General features: G+C 44.9%; 1 protein-coding gene across 1 annotated transcript in view; it reads left to right on the top strand.

Annotated features, from left to right (window-relative positions):
- The window catches only part of RECQL (RecQ like helicase), a 23,188-nt gene extending 735 nt beyond the window's left edge, over positions 1 to 22,453 (top strand). The window contains exons 2-14 of the mRNA XM_015827162.1: positions 4,163 to 4,264; positions 4,900 to 4,976; positions 6,592 to 6,786; positions 7,405 to 7,584; positions 8,554 to 8,660; positions 10,403 to 10,601; positions 11,525 to 11,691; positions 12,110 to 12,191; positions 14,259 to 14,407; positions 14,486 to 14,603; positions 15,478 to 15,616; positions 17,329 to 17,420; positions 22,233 to 22,453. Of these exons, the coding sequence (XP_015682648.1) occupies positions 4,958 to 4,976; positions 6,592 to 6,786; positions 7,405 to 7,584; positions 8,554 to 8,660; positions 10,403 to 10,601; positions 11,525 to 11,691; positions 12,110 to 12,191; positions 14,259 to 14,407; positions 14,486 to 14,603; positions 15,478 to 15,616; positions 17,329 to 17,420; positions 22,233 to 22,453 (1,668 nt within the window). The 5' untranslated portion in view covers positions 4,163 to 4,264; positions 4,900 to 4,957. The remainder of the gene's footprint in view (positions 1 to 4,162; positions 4,265 to 4,899; positions 4,977 to 6,591; positions 6,787 to 7,404; positions 7,585 to 8,553; positions 8,661 to 10,402; positions 10,602 to 11,524; positions 11,692 to 12,109; positions 12,192 to 14,258; positions 14,408 to 14,485; positions 14,604 to 15,477; positions 15,617 to 17,328; positions 17,421 to 22,232) is intronic.
- Positions 22,454 to 22,656: the final 203 nt, after the last annotated feature.

The raw sequence follows: 22,656 nt of genomic DNA, 5'->3' as shown, positions 1-22,656 counted from the left end.
TAAGTGTGAAAAATAGTCATAAGTCACTTTTTTCTGTTGTAACTTTGAATGGTCACCAAATGAACTGTTGTAAGTTGAGGACTATCTGTGATTATCTAGGCCAGTGGTCACTTTAAGACATGTGGACTTCCAACTCCCAGAATTTCCCAACCATTGAATTGAAATCCATGCATCTTAAAGTGGCCAAGGTTGAGAAACAAACTAATATTTTTTTCCCCCAAGAGAAGGAGGTATGTATTTTTTGGATTAATATCCTTCCTTTTGTCAAGAATTTCAAGTGAGTGTTCCTTCTTCCCATTTGTCCCACAACAGCCCTGTGAGGTAGGTTGGAATGAAGATGGAGGACTTGATTGATGGCTGTCTTGCAATGAGGACTGTTACCCTATGTTGCAAGGAAAAAGCAATAAAGGGGGAGGGGTTTATGCCACCCTGTGACCCAGTGTTATTTTACAAAAGAGAGAGAGAAAATATATCCTGCAAGCGAGTTATTTTAGTCTAGTGATTTTTTAAAATTTATTTATATTTCATACTAACTTCCTATCTCCTTCAGAGGGGTGTTAACTGAGCAACATCCAGCCAAACACCTCTTGTTTCGGAAACGCTGTGTTCATACAACACGCTTAGCTTAACTTAAGCTAAGCATGGCTTACTGAATTTTCCCCGAATCCACCTTGTTTACGCATGACGTGGAAATAAAGCTACTAGGTTTGGAACTGAATAAAGGTATATGAACAGCCAGGGTTCCTGCTGGAGTGGAATAGAAGGGAGAGGGAAGTGGTGATTTGTTTTTGTTTTTTTCCTGCTGAAACTAAATATATTTTCTAGTTGCCAAAGTCACAAGTGCAGATTTGAATCAGAACTTAGTCATAGAGAGCCATGACTAAGATTTGTAAAGCTTCGCTTATCTTCAGGAAACTATGATAAGCTGTTCTAGAGGCTGGTTCACCAAATATTACATGAAGTATCATGTAATCTTGCAAAAGTCTGTTCTTTGTCCCACACGAGACTGATATGACGACTCATGATGACAGAACGGTGTGATTGTTCAAGGCAGATATATCTTACCTAGAAACTCCAGTCCTAAAGATTCTCTGAAAGCTTTGGCAGTGATACTGTGATGTGAGCCATGAGGGCAAGGCTGGTGTTTTTTATTTTTTTGTTTTTACAGAAGAGGATATTTGGTAAACTTAGTTCAGTTTAAAAAGTCCATGAAAAAGTGCTTGCTTTCCATAATTGGAAGCAAACTCCCAGTTAGCACTGGTGCTGCAAAAAAACAGGTTGAGATTTCAAGTCAGTACATTTCTGGATAGAAGTTCCATTCTGATGTGGAAGCAGGTCCTCTACTTTGAAATGCTAGGTAAAAAGCAGAAATTCCATAGGTGTAGCTGTTGTGAGCTTTGCTGCTCTTATTCAAATGCCAAATTTATATCCGAGCTGATCCACTATAGAGCATGGACAGAGTGGGGAATTCACAGTACTTCATCCCCCCCCCCATCAACCTAGAAAGCTAATGTTGGGGAAGGAGCTTCTGCATGTGAAATTATCTGGAACAAATCTGACACGATTGCATGGTTTCAGGAAGTCTTTATGTGGTGCTGAAAAAAACCACAGTTGTTTTTGGAAGGGAATGCAAGAAACTTCAGAAGACGGGGATCTGATGAAATTCCTCTAATGAATACAATATTAGGGGCAAACTTGTATGCAAGTAATAATAATAATAGTAGTAATAATAATAATAATAATAATAATAATAATAATAATAATAATAATAATAATAATAATAATAATAATAATAATAATAATAATAATAAAGTTGGAAGGGACCTTGGAGGTCATCTAGTCCAACCCCCTTCTCAGGCAGGAAACTCTATACCATTTCTGACAAATGGCTGTCCAGTCTCTTCTTAAAAACCTCCAATGTTGGAGCATTCGCCGCTTCTGGAGGCAGGTTGTTCCACTGGTTAATTGTTCTCACTGTCAGGAAGTTTCTCCTTAGTTCTAAGTTGCTTCTCTCCTTGATTAGTTTCCACCCGTTATTTCTTCTCCTGCCTTTAGGCGCCTTGGAAAATAGCTTGACTCCCTCTTCTTTGGGGCAGCCCCTGAGATATTGGAACACTGCTATCATGTCCCCCCTCGTCCTTCTCTTCATTAAACTAGACATACCCAATTCCAGCAACTGTTCCTTATATGCTTTAGTCTCCAGTCCCCTAATCATCTTTGTTGCTCTTCTCTGCACTCTTTCTAGAGTCTCAACATCTTTTTTACATCGTGGTGACCAAAACTGGATGCAGTATTCCAAGTGTGGCCTTACCAAGGCATTGTAAAGTGGTATTAATACTTCACGTGATCTTGATTCTATCCCTCTGTTAATGCAGCCTAGCACTGTGTTGGCCTTTTTGGCAGCTGCAGCACACGGCTGGCTCATATTTAAATGATTGTCCACTAGGACTCCGAGGTCCCTCTCACAGTTACTACTGTTGAGCAAACTATACCTGTACATTTGGTTTTTCTTGCCTAAATGTAGAACCTTGCTTTTTTCACCATTGAATTTCATTTTGTTAGATAGCGCCCAGTGTTCCAGTCTGTCCAGATCCTTCTGTATCTTAAGCCTGTCTTCTGGAGTGTCGTCTCTTCAATCTGGAGATTTTTTAAAAAGATTTATTTCTTAAATAAAGGGTTTTGTTTTGCGACGTGCTGATGGCTGCATCTTTGTTATTTCCTTCTTTATATTGGCTTGTCTTTGTTTCAATGGTTGCTATGAGTCACTCACTCTCAGTCCTAGGAAGTAGGCAGTGGCAAATCACTTCTGAAATCTTGTCAAGAAAACTTCAGGGACTTATCCAGGCAGTTGCCAGGAGTCAACGCTGACTCGAAGGTTCACCCTCCCCTAAAAAAATGATCCACAGCAATGTTTCTTAACCATGGCAACTTGAAGATGTGTGGAATTCAACTCCCAGAGTTGAGCCAAAAGGATGAACTGAACAGACTGTATGCTGCTCTCTAGTGGCCACAATAGATTACATAAAAGAAAGAAAACAGATCTAGGAATTAGAAGTTTTCCAATATCTCAGGGGCTGCCCCAAAGAAGAGGGAGTCAAGCTATTTTCCAAAGCGCCGGAAGGCAGGACAAGAAGCAACGGATGGAAACTAACCAAGGAGGGAAGCAACCTAGAATTAAGGAGAAATTTCCTGACAGTGAGAACAATTAACCAGTGGAACAACCTGCCTCCAGAAGCGGTGAATGCTCCAACACTGGAAGTTTTTAAGAAGAGACTGGACAGCCATTTGTCTGAAATGGTATAGGGCAGTGGCGAACCTATGGCATGCGTGCCAGAGGCGGCACTCAGAGCCCTCTCTGTGGGCACGCACGCTGTCGCTTCAGCCCTGCCTCCCCCATGGCCCCCTCCTCACCAGCAGCCCCCCGGAGAAGAATTGTCCCTGGGTGCAGCCCGTGCGGAGCAGCGCAGCCAAGAACATGGCAGCTGGGCAGCAGGGACAAGCCCCGTCACACGCAGATGATGCTACGGGGTGCGGGCGGAGGACGTGGCTGCCATGGTGCTACAGGGCTACTTGTGCGATCTCCTGCAGCGGGCCGTGGAAGCGGTGTGTGGCCCTGCGCACGGGTGAGGGTAGGGCAGAGTGGGGGCGGGTCAGTGGGTGGGGTGGTTTTGGGGCACTCGGTCTCTAAAAGGTTCGCCATCACTAGTATAGGGCTTTCTGCCTGAGCAGGGGGTTGGACTAGATGACCTCCAAGGTCCCTTCCAACTTTATTATTATTATAATTATCTTTTACATCTGCTTTTGTCTCAACATTACTAAAAAAAAATTAAAACCTGCATAGCTCATAGAAGAGTTTAATCCAATCAAACCATCCATCTTCCAGTGTTGACAATGTGCCAAATTTTTAAACTTCTCTGCTCGGCCTGATATTCAGGTGAGCGCATATTTCAGGAGAAACTGTAAGCTTGGTTGCTATTTTAGGATTCCTGAATTGGTCCTTACCTTATAAAAGGTATTGCATTTCTGTCCATTTTGAATGTTTTCTTACAGTCTTTGCACCATAGTCTTTGTTTTTAGTTTAAAATCTGTAGATTAAAAAAAAAGTAAAGCGCCTTTAAAATGAAAAAAGCTATATAGTAACTATTATTGCTCTTTTCCACAGAGTTCAGGGCAGAGTAAAATGTATTCCTTCCTGAGGACCAGTGGCATGTTGGAGATCTTAAGGATTACATGATGTCTGTCAACCTGCTGAACTTAATGAGTTGTAAGTGGAACTCAGGATACTATGCCCATTGAACAGAGTTTAAACACAAATATGGTCCAATACTAGCACTTTATTCATCCTGTTTTAGCATAGAATAATAGTAGTCCTCAGCTAACAACCCTTTGTTTAGTGACCATTTGAAATTTTTTTGTGACCATTTGAATAGTTTTTTTTATACTGTCTGTAAAACTAGGTAGACCTTGGTCATCCATTGATTATATCATTAATGGTAGTATATTGCTATGTCTTCTTGTGTTGGTTCTGTTTAGTTTTGTTTTATTTGAATGTTTAATTTATGTGTTGGCCTTTGGCTGTAATAATAAATTGATTGAAACTGTGCTGGAGAAGTATTTTGGTTCTTTCCAGCACCGATAGAAATTCTTGTTTTCCCATGTAAGTCTTAGATAGTGTGTTATCCTTGGAGATCATTTTTAAAGACAAACTAGACGATTTCTCTCAAAGGACAGTTCACTTCTCAAAAGGCTAAACATTTTGAACTCGGACACTTGTTGATATATTGCCGACCACGCTCCTGTCATCTGTAGACACCCCTTTTTAAAAAGTCAGTCCAAGATATTTTCTTGAAGTCATTCAATCAGCCCGTTTTTGAAAAACTTATTATTATTTTTTTTCAGGAAGAAACTGTTGGAGCATTGCTTTGATCAATATTTGTTAGTAAGCACTTTAAAGGCGATGTCAACCACTCTTTCAGGTAACTCATGCTTCTAAAATACTTTATTACAGCAGGAGATATATATATATATATATATGGTAAAAATATAAACAAAAGTGAACACCAGGAAAAGTTAAAACTATAAAAGTTTTAATAAATTAGGATCCAAGCTTTCACCGGCTCACTGCCGGCATCTTCAGGGATCTATGTAGGTCAATGGGAGCACACTTTTATGATCAAACCACCTTTGCACCCGGCCCATGGACGCTACCATGGGACTCCGTCAGCCAATCGCCGTTCTGACCCCGTTTTTGTTCTGTTAACAAATTCACCTGCGCTGTTCTTACCCTTGCACAACTTGCCACCGCTATTCCCCTCGCCCTCTCTCCTTCTTCCTTCCTGTTTTTTCCTCGATCTGCACCGCTCGGTACTCCTTCTCCCTTTCCACACCCGGTAAACGTGCAGCCACGCCCCCCCCAGGTACCGATGTCGCCCTCCTTTCTTCACCACCATTAACTAGCCGGGGGCACACACTTGCCCTTGCGTTGTTCTCCACCTTGCCCTGCAGCCGCAACTCTCGGCCTTTTCCCCCCCCCTCTGCCTTCTCCGTATTTCCCCTGCTCTCCGTCTCCCCCCTTTCTCTCCCCGCCAAGGCCACTTCCTGCGTCTGCAAGGCGGCTGCACGCGAGCGTGGAACCGCCCCTAGAACGGGGCAGTGTTCCTCTCCCTCCCCTCCTCTCCTCATTGCTCCCTCCCCTCCTCCTCCCTACGTTGCTCCCCACCTTGCCCTGCAACTGCAACCCCCTCTCTACCTGTTCTTTCCCCCTCCCCTCCTTCTGAACCGTCCTTCCCGTCCTTCCCATCCCCCCCCCCTTCTTTCTGCTGGGACCCCTTCGTTCATCCACAAAGTGGCTGCACGAGAGCGTGTGACTGCTCCTAAAGCGGGGCAGCATTGGTCTCCCTCCCCTCCTCTTCCCATGGGAGATGCCGTGTTCGTTTGCAGGGCGGTTCGTCCGGGATAATATATATTATCCAGAAGAGAAATGGGAATGCCATGACGGTGCAGTGGACATGTTTTATAGATCTTCTGGTTTTTGGGCTAAATTAGCTTTTAGTTTGGAGAGAAGAGGCCATGCTGGATATCACGATGGATAAGTTTAGTCATAATGAAGCATGTCTTTAGAGCTGCTTTAGAGCAGTGGTTCTCATGCCGCGACCCCAACTGGTCGTAAGTCGAGGACTAAACCGGTCGTAAGTCGAGGACTAAACCGGTCGTAAGTCGAGGACTTTCCCTGCCCGGGAGTGCCACGCATGCGTGGTTCCGCCCCCTGTGCCGGCCGAGGCGTAGCTGGCAAGCGGCAGAGACGGAGCAGGCCGACCACCAGCTGGCCCAGCCCAAGGGAGGTAAGGCACCCGCCGGAAAAGGGGGAAAAATGGCGGACAAAAAAATGGCGGACAGCCTTGCTTGGCGACCCCCGTGAAATGGTCGATCGACCCCAAATGGGGTCCCGACCCACAGTTTGAGAACCACTGCTTTAGAGGCTTGATTGGAGCAAGCATAAGAGAAAGAATGATAATTCCTTGTATTGTATCCAGGGTGTATTAATTTCCCGCCAAATGGGGAAAAAAATGTTGCGATTTTTCCCTACTTCAGTGCTGCAGGAGGAGCTGGTTTCTGTTGACGATGAACTGCAAGCGTTGGAGATCCAGATTCAAGAACTTCTTGAACATCAGCAACAACTAATTCAAAAGAAGACCGTCCTGAAGAAGAAAATAACACAGTTGTCTGACACAGAAAGCGGGAGCAGCAAAGAGACTGAATCAGCAACTGAGGACTGGAACAAAGAAGGTCTTGCAAGCTCTGAATCTTTATGTTGCCATTTAAGTCAAACAGTGACCTAATCAACATTACATTCAATATTCAAAAGATGATCACTGCTATTAAAGTGCAATGGCTGTTAATTTTATGTACATCTGTTTTTCAATTAAATGGGGTGAAAGCATAGTTCCTTTACTGCATGCTGTCCGTAATCATACTACATGCATAGTTCCAAATTTAAATTTGGGGAAGATTCTTCACTGCTATATTAAGCCGTCATAACATTTTGACACACAAATAACCACCAGTTGGATGCTCATTTAGTTCAAAAGAAGTTGGCTGTAGTTCACTTGCTCGTAGTTGGTTTTTCAAAAAAGGGCATGCTGGCTTTTGATTCTTGTGTCTGCTGCACAATGAAGATGTTGCTTGTAAAGGAGAGAAAAATGGAGGTGGAAAAGCAAGTAGTTCTTCCTCTTGTTCTCTGGTTGAGGTTTTCCAGCTGAGTGATCTCAGTAGGGTATTTTCGATTTAGAAAATGGAAAACTTATAAAATTTGGTTCATTGTTTCCCCTTCGCAGGAAAAGCCCTTTAACTGTCTTTCTATACTCAAAGGCACCTCAAAGTTCTTTTTAAATGTTCTTTTCACAGACTTTCCGTGGTCCACAAAGATAAGGGATGTGTTACAAAAGAGCTTTGGCCTCCAGAGTTTTAGGCCCTTGCAGCTGGAGACAATTAATGCAACAATGGCAGGCAGAGATGTATTCCTTGTCATGCCTACTGGAGGGGGGAAAAGCCTGTGTTATCAGTTGCCAGCAGAGGGTTCTCCGGGTAAGTACCTGGGCTTTGTAACTCCAGCAACTGTTGTTGGTTGAAGTCAGTAAGAAGTAATGGATTCATACTGTATAATGTTCTAACAGCCTTTCCCAACCTATAAGCTCTTCAGACAACCTAGGACAAACATAAAATATTTTCTTTCCAAATAATTAACTTCCATCTGCTGATAGGATAGGTCAGTGATGGCGAACCTTTTAGAGACCAAGTGCCCAACGCCCCCCTCACCCCAGCTCTGCCTCCTGCCCTGCCTGCTCCGCCCCCGCCCGCCCCCTGCCCCACCTGCCCACAGGGCCACGCACCGCCTCCATGGCCCACCGCAGCATATCGCCCAGGCAGCCCTGCAGCACCATGGCAGCCACGCCCTCCGCCCACACCCCACAGCATCATCTGCATGCTATGGGGTGCGAGGGCGGAGTCTTGTCCCTGCTGCCCGGCTATGTCCTTGGCTGCGCTGCTCCGTGTGGGCCGCACCTGGGGGCGACTCTCCTCCAGTGGGGCTGCTGGTGAGGGGGCTGCCAGGGGAGGCGGGGCTGGGACGACGATGTGTGTGCCCACAGAGAGGGCTCCGACTGCCGCCTCTGGCACGCGTGCCATAGGTTCGCCACCACTGGGATAAGTGTTAAGCCAGGGGTCTTCAAACTTGGCCCTTTTATGACTTGTGGACTTCAACTCCCAGAATTCCTCAGCCAGGCACGTGTTAAGCAATTCTAGTGCAACAAGCCATTAAAATATAAACAGAGCAAACCGCACTACTTATTAGCACTGATGATGTTACCTAGTTTGGGTAATGAGATATCTGCAAGAAAACAACCAAACCTAGGCAGCATCAAGGACCCCTCAGCTTTCCTTCTGCAGCATTACATTTTCTTCTGTTAAATGAAAACGTGCCAACAAAGAAAATGCATTTTTCCAATGACTTTAATTCTTTTTGTTTAATTCTTTTTTGATTTCTTTTTGTTCCAGGCTTCACACTTGTGATCTGTCCTCTCATCTCCCTTATGGAGGATCAGCTAATGATGTTGGAACAGCTGGGTGTATCAGCAACTTTACTGAATGCTTCCAGTAGCAAGGTATGGCTAGGTCAAGGGTAGGCAACCTTGGCTCTTTTATGACTCGTGGACTTCAACTCCCAGAATTCCTGAGCCAGCCAAGCTGGCTCAGGAATTCTGGGAGTTGAAGTCCACGAGTCATAAAAGAGCCAAGGTTGCCTACCCCTGGGCTAGGTGCCAAGATGACTACTTGCCAGAGATATTGGTTTTTGAAAACAGTAGCTCTAGTGAATGAGAGCGATTGTGCTGATTAGAATGAGTCTTGCCACTAGAGTGGCATAGAAAAAAGAATACTATTGAAAAAGATCTATATGTTGAGGCTACAACAAACAGCACTGGATTTAACACTTAATTGAAAAGCCAAAGATGCTTTTCCAAAAGGCAACTGGACTTTCTTGATTTTTTTTTCCCCTTGAAAACGTTTCACTTCAGTTCTTCAGAATTGAAGAAGCTTCTTGAATGAGAAGTGAAACATTTTCAAGGGGAAAAAAACAAAGTTCAGTTGCCTTTTGGAAGAGAACCTTTGGGACAACCATGATCTGGATGATTGAGAATCTCCATAGACTTAATTGAAAAATTCCAACTTGGAAATATGATCTCTTTTTACCTGGCAGACAAATCAGAATTTGTTTCTATGGCCTTGGTGTCCCAGATAATAGAGAATCCAGAAGTCAAAAGGTGCATCTTCTGCTTTTGGTTTTGATTTGGAATGGTTAGTGCTGAAAGTTTGAACTGTAAATAAGCTTTGTGCAGGTTGTTCTCAACTTACAACCAGTTATTTGGCAACCGTTCAAAGTTACAACAGTGCTGAAAAATGTCCAGTCCTCACATTAATAACATCACATCACCCCCATGATCAAGTGATCACAATGCGGGTGCTTGGCAAGCAGTTCACATTTACTACAGTTGCAGTATCCTGCAGTCACACGGTTGCAGTGTGTGAGCTTTTTTGCTGATTTCCAGCAAGAAACACCTGCTTGGAAGAATGGGTTCACACTTTAAACTGCAGCATTTGGTTCATGACGAAGAATTTGCTTAACAATCATAGTGATTTTCTTAGTGATCATTATAAAAATGGTAGTAAAGTTGGGACCAACTCAGCTTAAAACCCCAACAACTTAGAAAACTCCAGTCACAATGATGGGACTAATAAGCACAAACTGAGGACTGATTGTAAAAGGAATGATTTATATCAATGCTTCATTGCATATGGGTAGTGGGGAGAGCTGGATAAAGCAGGAAAGTGGAGCAAATAACTATTATGCATTGTAATGGGTCCCAAACTCTTCAGCCAGCATGGCCAATCTTAATTGGTGTTGACAATTGTTGGAATGAAGGACCACGTCTCTGAAATAGGTACTTAAATTAGGCACTTTTTGGGGAAAAAAAGCAGAACAGCATTTATCCTACTTGGATGAATATTTGGATTGCTGTTTAACAGTCTGTTTCAAACAACTTCAGGGGTGGATTTCAATCCATGCTGCCTGAGGAACACTGGGAGTTGAAGTCCACCCATCTTAAAGTTGCCAAGTTTGAAGAAACACTGTTTTAGCACATTACCAATACATAGTAAGATGCATGATGCTCCTTTGTCAGGTTTTCTGCACCTCAGTTGGGAAGAACTGCAACGTAAACATTAGAAAACCATCTTTGTAAATGTTTGAGGTGGCTTTGTACCAAAATGTGTGACAGACGAATCCGTACTGAGTCAGGTCTTGGCATTTTCTAACTGACTTGAACAATCTCCTTTTCTTCCCCCTCAGGAACATGTGAAGTGGGTTCATGCTGAAATGCTGTCTCGCAACTCGCAGCTGAAGCTTCTTTATGTGACCCCAGAGAAGATAGCGAAAAGCAAGATGTTTATGTCAAAGCTAGAAAAAGCTTACCAAACAGGACAGCTGACCCGGATTGCCGTAGACGAAGTCCATTGCTGCAGCCAGTGGGGACATGACTTCAGACCTGGTATATCTACCCAGGAGAAACTTAATCCAAAGAGGAAGAATTGCTATTTTTTTTTCTGCTAGCAAATGAATTGCTGTTCTTCCCCTCTCTCCCCGTTATCCTAAACTTTTTATCTTAGTTAGTTGTAGGGCAATTTTCCACTCAAAAGAAAAATGTTGGCGACATTTTCAGAAATGCTTTTCCATTGCTTTCTGTTCTGTCCCAGCCTACGTGAGTCCTTGTTATGCTCACAAGGAGAAATCCTTCTTCCAAGAAACAGGCAGGAACCGCAAGAAAAAACCAACCCCTTTTATTCTCACGGACCTGAGTCAGTGTCCAAGGCAAACAAACACAGTCCATAGAAACTTGATCCTCAACACCAACAGTTGCCTTTGGCAACCAGCACCTCCCACATGTTCCCTTTTATAATTCAGCCAAGGCGTGGCTTCCTAATGCCTTCTCCTTTGCCTTTGGAGCTGCCCCATTGTATTCCTCTGTCCTACTCACTTCTCTTGCCTGCGCTTTCGTGCATCCTGGATTTGTCCCAGCTGTTCTTCATCACTGTCCAACTCAGGCTCCCAGCACAGCTGTGTCTCAGCCTGAGCGCGAGTAGAGGGGCCAGGCTCCTCGGCCGACTGAAAGTCTTGGAGCTCCTCAGAGCCTTCCTCTGACTCTGATGTCACTCCAGGCCCCTCCTCCTCCTCATCTGATTTCTCAGACTCAGCTGCCGGGTCCACTGGCTGGCGAGGAATCACAACACTTTCTTCTTCCTAGGGCTGACTGAGAGGGACTGGCCCAAAGCCAACCAGCTGGCTTCATGCCAGAGGCGAGACATGAGCTCACAATCTCCTGATTTCTAGCTTTGTGCCTTAAATCTCTACACCGAACGTGGCCCACAATCAGTGATGTAATGCATCATCTCTGCTCTTCTCTTACACATCCAGATTACAAGTTGCTTGGGATCTTAAAACGGCAGTTTCCCAACGCGCCCTTGATTGGATTGACTGCAACCGCAACGGGACATGTGCTGCGTGATGCGCAGAACATCCTCTGTGTGCCAAAATGCATCACCTTCACGGCGTCCTTCAACCGACCCAATCTCTATTACGAGGTACTTCTGCTACGTTGGTTTCCCCACCCCATTTTAAATTACTAAAATATATCCTAATTTGCCCCTATATCTTCTGGAAAAGTGTCTAGGATTGCTGGAACTCAAGTCTGGAGATCACTCATTTGTCCTTCCTTGTGCTTTCATTACTGTTATTTACTTAGAACAGTGTTTCAGAACCTTGGCAACTTCAAATTTGGTGGACTTTAATTCCCAGGATTCCAGAGCCAGCCGACTGGCTGGAGAATTCTGGGAGTTGAAGTCCGCCCATCTTAGTTGCCAAGGCTGGAAAATACTGACTTAGAACTGATGGCCTCCACGTTCCATACGCAGAGGCTGTTTTTAATTTTAAATGTATGTAAGGCTTAAACGACCTGAAGGGATTTTTGAATGCCTTTTGAAAAAATTTAAATCATTCTAGGTTCGTCAGAAGCCATCATCCGCTCAGAATTGCATTGAGGATATTGTGAAGCTCATCAATGGAAGATACAAAGACCTTTCAGGTGAGCAGTCTAAAAAGAATCCCTCCCGAGAATATGTTAGCATCGCTAAGAGATCACCATTGTTAGCCTCTTCCCACACCCTATCTGAGTACTGAGGACATGTTCAAAATAGAAAATGTGTATTGTTTTGAATCTAACAAAAACACCCACATTGCCTTCTTAAAAACTTGCTGTGGATTTGTGTGTGTGTGTATGTGTGTTCTGGGTTTTGGCTGAAACAAAACTTCAGCAATGGCGGACTGGTTTTAAAGGAGAAGTAAGGGAAAACTGCCCCCCNACCCTATCTGAGTACTGAGGACATGTTCAAAATAGAAAATGTGTATTGTTTTGAATCTAACAAAAACACCCACATTGCCTTCTTAAAAACTTGCTGTGGATTTGTGTGTGTGTGTATGTGTGTTCTGGGTTTTGGCTGAAACAAAACTTCAGCAATGGCGGACTGGTTTTAAAGGAGAAGTAAGGGAAAACTGCCCCCCCGTCCATCTTCCTAGGGCAAGGGTAGGCAACCTTGGCTCTTTTATGACTCGTGGACTTCAACTCCCAGAATTCCTGAGCCAGCATGGCTCAGCTTGGAAATCTCTCCCTTTCCCCTCAGCATGGCTGGCTCAGGAATTCTGGGAGTTGAAGTCCACAAGTCATAAAAGAGCCAAGGTTGCCTACCCCTGCCCTAGGGCTTTCTCTCCCATCGGCTGCCAAGACCAGTGTTCCATCATAGCAAATCCCACTGCTAGAAAATTCCTGAAATCCTGGCACTCAGGCAAATTCGCCATCAACAGGCACACAGACATAAACAACACCTACATACCTTTCAAAAGAGACAATCAAAAAGCCAGAGAGGAAACAAAAAAACCTTCTCGACAACAGCCAGATGAGCACAGATTAACACGAAGATTTAACAGCAGACTAACAATCAAGAAGCAAACAATACTCAATTAAAGAACTGCCAGGTAGCTTAACAGTAAATAACCCAATCAAGGAATCCCCAAGACAGGGCAAGCCAGTACTTTGTAAAATGAGAGGAAACCTCATTCCCTACTAATACGGATGATGTTACCTAGTTGGGTAATGAAACGTCTTCAAGAAAACAACCAAAGCTCAGAAAGTACCAAGGACCCCACAGTTCAACCCTCAGCTACAAATATCCTATTGAAATCCCACTGAGCTGCTTGCCTCCTGTCTCCTCAATGTTTTCATCCCTCCCTCCCTTCCCTCCTCCTCCTCATCTACTGCCATCATGATCAAGAGAACCCCTAAATCAGTGGTGGCGAACCTATGGCATGGGTGCCAGAGGTGGCACTCAGAGCCCTCTCTGTGGGCAAGCACGCCGTTGCCCCAGCCCTGCCACTCCCCGTGGCCCCCTCCTCACCAACACCCCCCCGGAGGAGAGTCACCCCGGGCGCAGCCTGTGCAGAGCAGCGCAGCCAAGGACATGGCAGCCGGGCAGCGGGGACAAGACTCCACCCTCGCACCCCATCGCGTACAGATGCTGCTGCGAGGCACAGACAGAGGGCGTGGCCGCCATGACGCTGCTGGGCCACCTGGCTGATCTGCTGTGGCGGGCCGTGGAGGTGGTGGGTGGCCCTGTGGGCAGGAGATGCGGGGACGGGGCAGGGGCAAGGCGGTTTTTGGGCACTCGGTCTCTAAAAGGTTCGCCATCACTGCCCTAAACCACGGGTGTCAAACTCGATCGCGTCACGTGATTTTTTTTTGCCTTTGCGGAGCCGGGGTGGGTGTGGCCTGTGCGTGATGCATCCAGCCCGCGACTCGCCAGTTTGACACCCTTGCCCTAAACCTTGGCTTTTTCCTGCTGTTAAGCCTCCCTCCAAAGGAAATCCTTCTCCCAGGAGCAGCCAACATTTGGCCAATATCAGGAATAAAACAGCCTTATGCGTGTTTCAGTTCAAGCATAAATCACCCAATATCAACTGTTCTGTTTGCCGAATGATTATACATGAAACACACTTACCCCTGCTGAATGCCTGCTATTCTAAATGGGTTAAATAACTCCTCTCTCTTTTGCCTATATTCTATTATGTTAAAACAGTCTTACTTATTTTGTTCATACAGGAATTATCTACTGCTTTTCCCAGAAAGATGCTGAGCAAGTTACTATGAGCTTGCAAAAACTGGGGATTAAAGCAGGTACTTACCATGCAAATATGGAGCCCAAAGATAAGAGCAGAGTTCACAAGCGGTGGTGTGCCAACGAAATCCAGGTGGAGTCTGTGACACAGAAGTTTTTCTATTCATCTGGGATGACTTAGTCCTGATTTCCGTCGTCTTTTATGTTTCAGGTTGTGGTGGCCACTGTGGCTTTTGGCATGGGGATTGATAAGCCAGACGTGAGATTTGTCATACATCATTCCATGAGTAAATCCATGGAAAATTACTACCAAGAGAGTGGACGCGCAGGTATACTTAAGTGAGGACATATGCTTGGGAGAAATTTGTGGAGGTTTTTTTTATAAAGATTTTATTAGTTTTCTCCTACATACATATATTAATTTTTCAACCAACATGCTGTCTGGGTTTAAAAGCGCTAATACATATTCAGTTCCTAATCCTTCATTCTTTCCTCTAGCCATTGATAGAATAAATCCCAAGTTTGGTAATATTCTGTTTGTTCTTTATCTTTCAGTCTCATAGTTAATCTGTCCATCTCTGCACATTCCAATATTTTTTCTGATTAGTTCTTCCTCCGGTGGTAATCCTTCATTTTCCCTTCTGACGTGTAAAATATAGGCTTTGTTTATTAATCTTTTCTGGCATTATAAGAAATAAGAAAAGTTCAGGTTTAAAATCAACATATTCTCCCAACATTTTTTCTAACCAGGCATGTATCTTTTTCCAATAGACCTTAGCTTTACCACATGTCCACCAAACATGATAATAAGTGCCTGAGTTGTACTTACATTTCCAGCATCTATCTGACATATTTTTAAACATTTTTGCTAATCTTGCTGGTGGCAAGTGCCATCTGTAAAACATTTTATATCAATTTTCTTTATAGGAGGTTGACATTGTCAATTTATAATTTTCTCTCCCTTAGCTTTTGCCACTTTTCTAGTTCTATATTATAACCAAAGTTTTTCGCCCATCTTATCATTGTTTCTTTAACTTGTTCGCTTTCCATTTCCAGGATCAACAAAAAATTAATTAATTTCTCATCTGAAGTTAACAAAATCTTATCAAATATAGTTTGTTCTTTATAAAATTTGTGTTTCTTAGCTGCAGGTGAAAATGTATGTATGTATATATATATATATTTAAAAAAAACTCATTCCAGGTCGGGATGACCAGCGAGCCGATTGCATCTTGTATTATGGCTTTGGTGACATATTCAGAATCAGCACCATGGTGGTGATGGAAAACGTGGGACAACAGAAGCTGTATGGCATGGTTTCCTACTGTCACGACATGGGAAGGCAAGTCGTCTTTTTCACACACGGGACTGACAGATATGTTCCTTGTGTTGCAATTACAGGTAGTCCTTGACCTACGACCGTGATTGAGCCCAGAATTTTGGTTGTAAATCACGACAGTCATAAAGCTGGTCACCACGTGTTTGTTTATGTTTATGTTTATTTAGATTTGTATACCGCCCTATCTCCCTTATGGGACTCAGGGCAGTGAACAGGCGATAATAAAAATCACAATAAATATCTATTCTAAAATCAAATTAAATAAATAAAGGCCTGCTCTAAAATACCCCATATAAAAACCTGTACTAAAACCTAATTAAGACTACGCCAGGCCGGCCGCACGAAATAGATGGGTTTTCAGGGCTCGGTGAAAAAGGCGCAGGTCCGCAGTTGTACGTAGGTCGGGGGGTAGGTCATTCCAGAGGGCAGGAGCTGCCACAGAGAAGGCTCTCCCCCTGGGGGTCGCCAGCCGGCATTGACTGGCCGACGGCACCCTAAGGAGGCCCTCTCTGTGGGAGCGGACTGGTCGAAGGNTTTTTTTTTTTGCACTGGTGTTTAAGTAAATGCGGCGATGCAATGTGAATGCAGCAGTTAAGCGAACCCAGCATATGCTGAAGGGCAGTTTTTTTCTGGAAACTAAAAGTAAAGACCAATTTCCAGCAAAAGTGTGGTAAATAAGGTCATGTGGCCGTGGGACACTGCAAACGTGGGCCGGTTGCCAAGTGCCCAAGATGCAGTCCAGTGGCCATCGGGGGAGGGGCAGCTGTCAAAACGTCAAAAACGAATACTAAGTCCCTTTTTTTGGACCATTGTAACTTCAAACCATCGTTAAGTGACTGGTCGTAAATCAAGGACTATCTCTACTATCCAAATGTTGCTGGTGATCTTTTGAGTATATAGAATTGATTCAGTTATATTACATTATGTTGTTTTACTGAAAAAGTAACTAGGTTGGCTGGCTGGCGGGCAGGAAATGGAAATGTTTTTTAATACTGTCTTACTTGAATCTTTATCTGCCCTCCATATTGGTTTCTCCTTAAATTTATATTCCTTCGATGGTCATAAAAATTATGCCTTATAGCATGCTGGCTAGGGCAGTGTTTCTCAACCTTGACAATTTTAAGGCATGTGGACTTCAACTCCCAGAATTCCACAGCCAGCATTGCTGGCTGTGGAATTCTGGGAGTTGAAGTCCTCATGCCTTAAAATTGTCAAGGTTGAGAAACACTGGGCTAGGGAATTCTGGGAGTTGAAGTTCAGACATCTTAAACGGGTTCAGAAACACGGCTTTAAAGATTGGCACAGATAGTCCTTGAGTTAATGACCATAGTGGAGTCCCTCGGTATGACCGATCCGATTTTATGACCTTTTTGCAGTATCTAAGCCAACCCTTTGTTTGCTATGGTGCAGTTTTGCCGAAAACCAGAAATAAGTGTGAGTTTTTGGCAAAACCGTTGTACAACACATGTTGACTGCAGAACACTGCAAACGGCCTCAAATGCCGCCGTGTTGCTGAGCTGTCCAAGTGTGGTCATGTGACTGCAGGGTGGGTGCTGACTATCAGAACTTCAGAACTGGACTTGAAGTCTCTTTTTCTTCAGGCAGGCTGCAACTTCGAACAGTTGCTAAGTGATTGCTTATAACTCAAGGACTATCTGTAGACTGTAGGTGTATCGACCCATTGATTGCTTCTGACTCTGGTGTTTCTGCTGCAGGTGCCGCCGCGTCCAGATCGCTCATCACTTTGAGGAGGCCTGGGATTCTGCCAATTGTAATAAAATGTGTGACAATTGCAGCCAAGAAGAGAGTAAGTGGGAGAGCAGGAAAAAGACGACCAAGTGAAGGGAATCGCTACCAAATCGGGTTTTTTTCAAAGTGGAATTATAACAGCCTGAAGTGATGAAAGTGATAATTTACATAGGCATAAAGCTGGTCGTGAGTCACCGTTCCAGATTCTGAAACCCTCTTGTATATCTCTGCTTTAGTTCAGCCATTAGTGTAACGCAGTGGTTCTCAACCTTTTTAATGCCACGACCCCAACCGGTCGTAAGTCGAGGACTAAATCGGTCGTAAGTCGAGGACTAAACCGGTTGTAAGTCGAGGACTAAACCGGTTGTAAGTCGAGGACTACCCAACCGGTCGTAAGTCGAGGACTTTCCCTGCCCGGGAGCGCCGCGCATGCGTGGTTCCGCCCCCTGCGCCGGCAGAGGCGTAGCTGGCAAGCGGCAGAGACGGAGCAGGCCAACCACCAGCTGGCCCAGCCCAAGGGAGGTAAGGCACCCGCCGGAAAAGGGGGGAAAAAATGGACAAAAAAAATGGCGGACAAAAAAAATGGCGGACAGCCTTGCTTGGCGACCCCCATGAAATGGTCGATCGACCCCAAATGGGGTCCCGACCCACAGGTTGAGAACCACTGGTGTAACGGTTCACCAAGCCCAATTAGAGATTGTTAAGAATATCGTCAAACTTCCCTGCTGATAAAAGTTAGTGTAGCATAGCATACGTGCACAAATCAAATGAGTAACTATTTCTCTGTCAGGGCTTTATAAGGCATTTGCGTAATAAGAGTTGTTTGAATCATATGCAAATGAGAGAGGATAGCAGAAATATCTTAGGCAGGAATTATCTTTTTATGCTCTTCGCAGTCTAATACTTACTTATTCATATCTCACAATTGACAGAGATTCGTGTGATAATCTCAGATAACACTTTTTCCCGAGATGTAAACTGGTTATATCAAACACCTCCATTGATCTATAACAGTGGTGGCGAACCTATGGCATGGGTGCCAGAGGCGGCACTCAGAGCCCTCTCTGTGGGCACGCACGCCGTCGCCCCAGTCCTAGGCCTTCAGCTGGGTTTTATAAAACCTTTTCGCTTTAGGCCTCTGCCGCTGTGTACAAAAAACAAAAAAAGTGCAATCAGTCAATTTCAACTTCTCGCGGGAAAAAAAAGATCTTGCAAAGTTGGAATTGATTGAACTTTTTAGTCCCACCCAGTCTGCTGTTACCACCGCAGCCACACCCAGCCAATGGGCCACACCCAGCCAATGGGCCACACCCACCCGGCACCCGACGGTGCATAAGTGGGTTTTGGGTTGCAGTTTGGGCACTCGGACTCTAAAAGGTTCGCCATCATTGATCTATAATTTCTTGAGATTTAATAGCTAAACTGAAACTCCTAATGTCTGGAGTACTTCTGCAGTATCTTCCTAATCAACTTTTCTATCGCTTTGGAAATCGGCCTGTCTGAGAATAGAGCGAGGAGTTTATGAGTTTAGTTAACCTTTTTTAATGGTTCTTTTTGCCTCTGAGTTCCTAAGACACCAGGATTAGAATTAGAAAGCATCTCACATTCCTTACCCATTCAACTGTCGTTTTCCTAACAGAACAATTAATCAGTGCCACAACTTGCCTCCAGAAATTGTGAAGGCTCCAGCGCTGGTAATTTTTAAAAACTATTTGTCTGAAATGGCATAGGGCTTCCTGCCTGAGCAAGGGGTTGGACTAGAAGACCCCCAAAGTACCTTCCAGCTCTGTTAACTCTGTTTTGTTCTAGATTAGCCATCAGTAGAGCCTTCCCAGAATCCTTTGTTTCAGTAGCTTGGAAACAAATGCTGTTTGTTGGAGATTTTCCATATTTGAGTCACAGTATTTTTTGTTCAAATGAAATTGTATTGTCCATTGTTGTGTGTAGGGAATGTGGTTTTTTAAAAAAAATCTGGTGGTTTTTCAGAGTTTTTTCCCCCAGATCCTTCTACAGCAGACATGTCAAACACAAGGCCCGGGGGCCGGATGCGGCCCGCGAAGTGGTTTCATGTGGCCCGCGAAGCCATCCTGGAAACAGTGAGAGAACGGCCCCCTCTGCCTTGGCCCTGGCCCAGGCCGGCCGGGAGCCAATGTACAATTTTGTGGTGGCCATCTATGCTGAAACGCATTCAGTCTTAGCTCCACAAGGCCGTCTAGAAACAGCGAGGAACCAGCCCCTGCCGCGTCGCCCCCGCCCCCTGGGTGCACGCTGGGGAGGTGTCACCCTTTGTGAGGAATGAAGAAATGGACCATGCCTTGGCGCTTGCCCCGGTCCCACCCCCTTCTGCCAGAGACCCTCAGATCTGTCCCACTCCTGCCCAGGCCCCCACAGGCACCCTTGACGCGAACGATGTAGAGCTGGCCACGCCCACCCAGTAGGCCACACCCACTCCATCCACACCCACCCAGTAGGCCGCACCCACCTTGGCCACACCCACCCAACCCCCCGGAGGCAACCGCAATGCTGATGCGGCCCTCAATGAAATTGAGTTTGACACCCCTGTTCTACAGGGTGGGGCTTGGTACACAATATGCACAGGCAGAATTTTTTACAGTTTCCATCTAAAATAGAAGTGGTCCTCGACTTACAAGCATTTGCTTAGTAACTATTCAAAGTTACAGCGTTACTAAAAAAAAAAAAGTTACTTACAGACTTTCCTTGCACTTANGCGGCCCTCAATGAAATTGAGTTTGACACCCCTGTTCTACAGGGTGGGGCTTGGTACACAATATGCACAGGCAGAATTTTTTACAGTTTCCATCTAAAATAGAAGTGGTCCTCGACTTACAAGCATTTGCTTAGTAACTATTCAAAGTTACAGCGTTACTAAAAAAAAAAAAGTTACTTACAGACTTTCCTTGCACTTACGGCCGCCACTGCGTTCCCCATGATCACATGATCAAAATTTGTGCGCTTGGCAGCCGGCGTGTATGGACAACAGTTGTAGCATCCTGGAATCTTGTGACTGCCATTTGTTGACCTTCCCAAGCAAAGTCAAGGAAGGATAGCCAGATTCACTTAACGGCCACATAATTCACTTAAATGTTTTGCTTAACAACCATGGCAGAAAAGATAGGAAATTGGGCATGACTCACTTAGCAACTGGCCACTTAGCAACCAAAATTCTGCTCTCGGTTGTGATTGTAATTTGAGGACTATCTGTATCCTCGTATCTGAAAGCAGCTCTCCTCATAGCTGAGATTCAGAAGATTCAGATGAACTATTTTCATCCACAGCTAATTGATATAATCCTATAATAATATTAAGGAATCTGAAGGAATATTTAGAATCCCGGGCTCCTCAGGGAATAGCAGATATTTCTGTAACTTGCATCCTCCAGCTGTGTTAAAATCTAAAAAAAAATATAAAGCCTTTTAGTTACCATTTCTTTTCCTCAGAGTACAGTTTAAAGTGTTTACCAGTAATTACATGGCTGGTTTGTGGAGCTGAACATTTAGGATGTTATTGATAGATTTGCATAGACTTTCTTTGACAGGCAGGATTTGAATTAGGGATGCATAGTCTGAAGCCCTGAATCCATGGGTCCCTAGAGCAGAGGTCCCCAACCTTTGGAGCACCAGGGACCAGTTCCGTGGAGAGAGGTTTTTCCGCAGACCAGAGGGTACATGGTTTTGTGTGCTGCCTGCATCCCGCGGATGGGGCTTTGCTTGTTTGTGTGGACCGGTTGCTGGCATGCCGCGGCCCGGTACTAGTCCACGGACCGGGGATTGAGGACCCCTGCCCTAGAGCAGGGCTTTTCAACCAGTGGTACGGGTACCACCTGTGGTACATTGGCACCTGGCAGATGGTACACGAACATCCTAGAAAAGTGGTAGCAGGGGAGGGGAATGAGCTGAACCGGTAGCAGCACCGCACAAGCTTGAGTGAGAGATGGCTGGAGCTGCAGGGCTGTCAGGGCTCAGTGGAAGCACCAGGATCAGCGCCAGGCTCCAGCTGGTGCTCGGCGCTGATCCTGGCACTTCTGAGCCCAGAAGAAGCGCCAATCTGCTGGAATGTTGCAGCATCTCCAGGATCTTGTGATTTACATTCAGATGCTTGGCAACTGATTCATATTTATGACGGTCACAGTGTCCCAGGGGTCATGTGAAGTGACCAAAACCTGCTGCAACCACCCATCAGACGGGGGGGATAAAAACCAAACACCCTCCCACCCCCACCCCCATTGCCAATCCTCAACAGAAATGCTCACAACAATGAAAACCTCGGACAGGAGGAAGAGCGCGGCCGGGCGGGCAGGCAAGTGTCTTGCTCGGCTGTGGCTTGGGGGGCACTTTTTTCAGTGCCATTGTAACTTCGAACAGTCACTAAGTGAACTGTTGTAAGTCGAGGACTACTGTACTTCATCACTTTTTTCCTTTTTTTTTTTTTTTGGTCATCAAGTTTTTGACACCTTGCTAGGCGACTGGTGGTCCTCGGATGTTGCCATATCCTAAAAGTGGCACAATGGGTGAAAAGGTTGTAAAGCCCTGGATTAGAGCCTCTTTGAAAGTTGCTGATGCAGCTGATCACTCGATGAGAAATTAGAAGGATTTGGCCTGTCGACAAAAGAACCTGTATTTTCACATTTGTTCAGATCCCTTTCTTCTTCTATTGGACCACTCTGCAGGGTGGATCCCTGATTGGTTTTCATCCTTTCATCTTTTGTTTTCTACACATTTAGAAACATGGGAGTTGACGACCCAAAAGGACCCGTGTGTAGAGCAGAAACTGAATCCAACTACTGCTTTTATCTTCCTTTGCTTTCCTTGGGAATAATATTTGTTCCTGTGTGCTAATTCTCTCCTCTCAGCGCTGGAGAAGATGGATGTGGCGGAGCACTGCCGGGATCTCATCAAGATTTTAAAGCAAGTGGACCAAAGAAAGGAGAAATTCACTCCTTTGAAATTGATTGATGCTTGGCTAGGGAAGGGCCTCTCCAAACTGGGACTGGAGATTGCTGCTCCCAAATTTCCCCGTGAGGTATTGGAGAGAATCGTTGCCCATTTGATTCTGCAACAGTATCTGAAGTAAGTTTGGTGGCTTTTTAAAATCTGCCCTTTTCCGTGCAACCCAGATACACTCTTAATAATAATAATGATAAAGTTGGAAGGGACCTTGGAGGTCATCTAGTCCAACCCCCTGCTCAGGCAGGAAACCCTACACCATTTCAGACAAATAGCTGTCCAGTCTCTTCTTAAAAACTTCCAGTGTTGGAGCATTCACCGCTTCTGGAG

The sequence above is a fragment of the Protobothrops mucrosquamatus genome, unplaced genomic scaffold, assembly GCF_001527695.2.
Source record: "Protobothrops mucrosquamatus isolate PMUCROS unplaced genomic scaffold, P.Mucros_1.0 scaffold3535, whole genome shotgun sequence".
Lineage (NCBI taxonomy): Eukaryota > Metazoa > Chordata > Lepidosauria > Squamata > Viperidae > Protobothrops > Protobothrops mucrosquamatus.
Note: the sequence above shows the minus strand (reverse complement) of the source record. Positions and strands in the feature narration are given on the sequence as shown.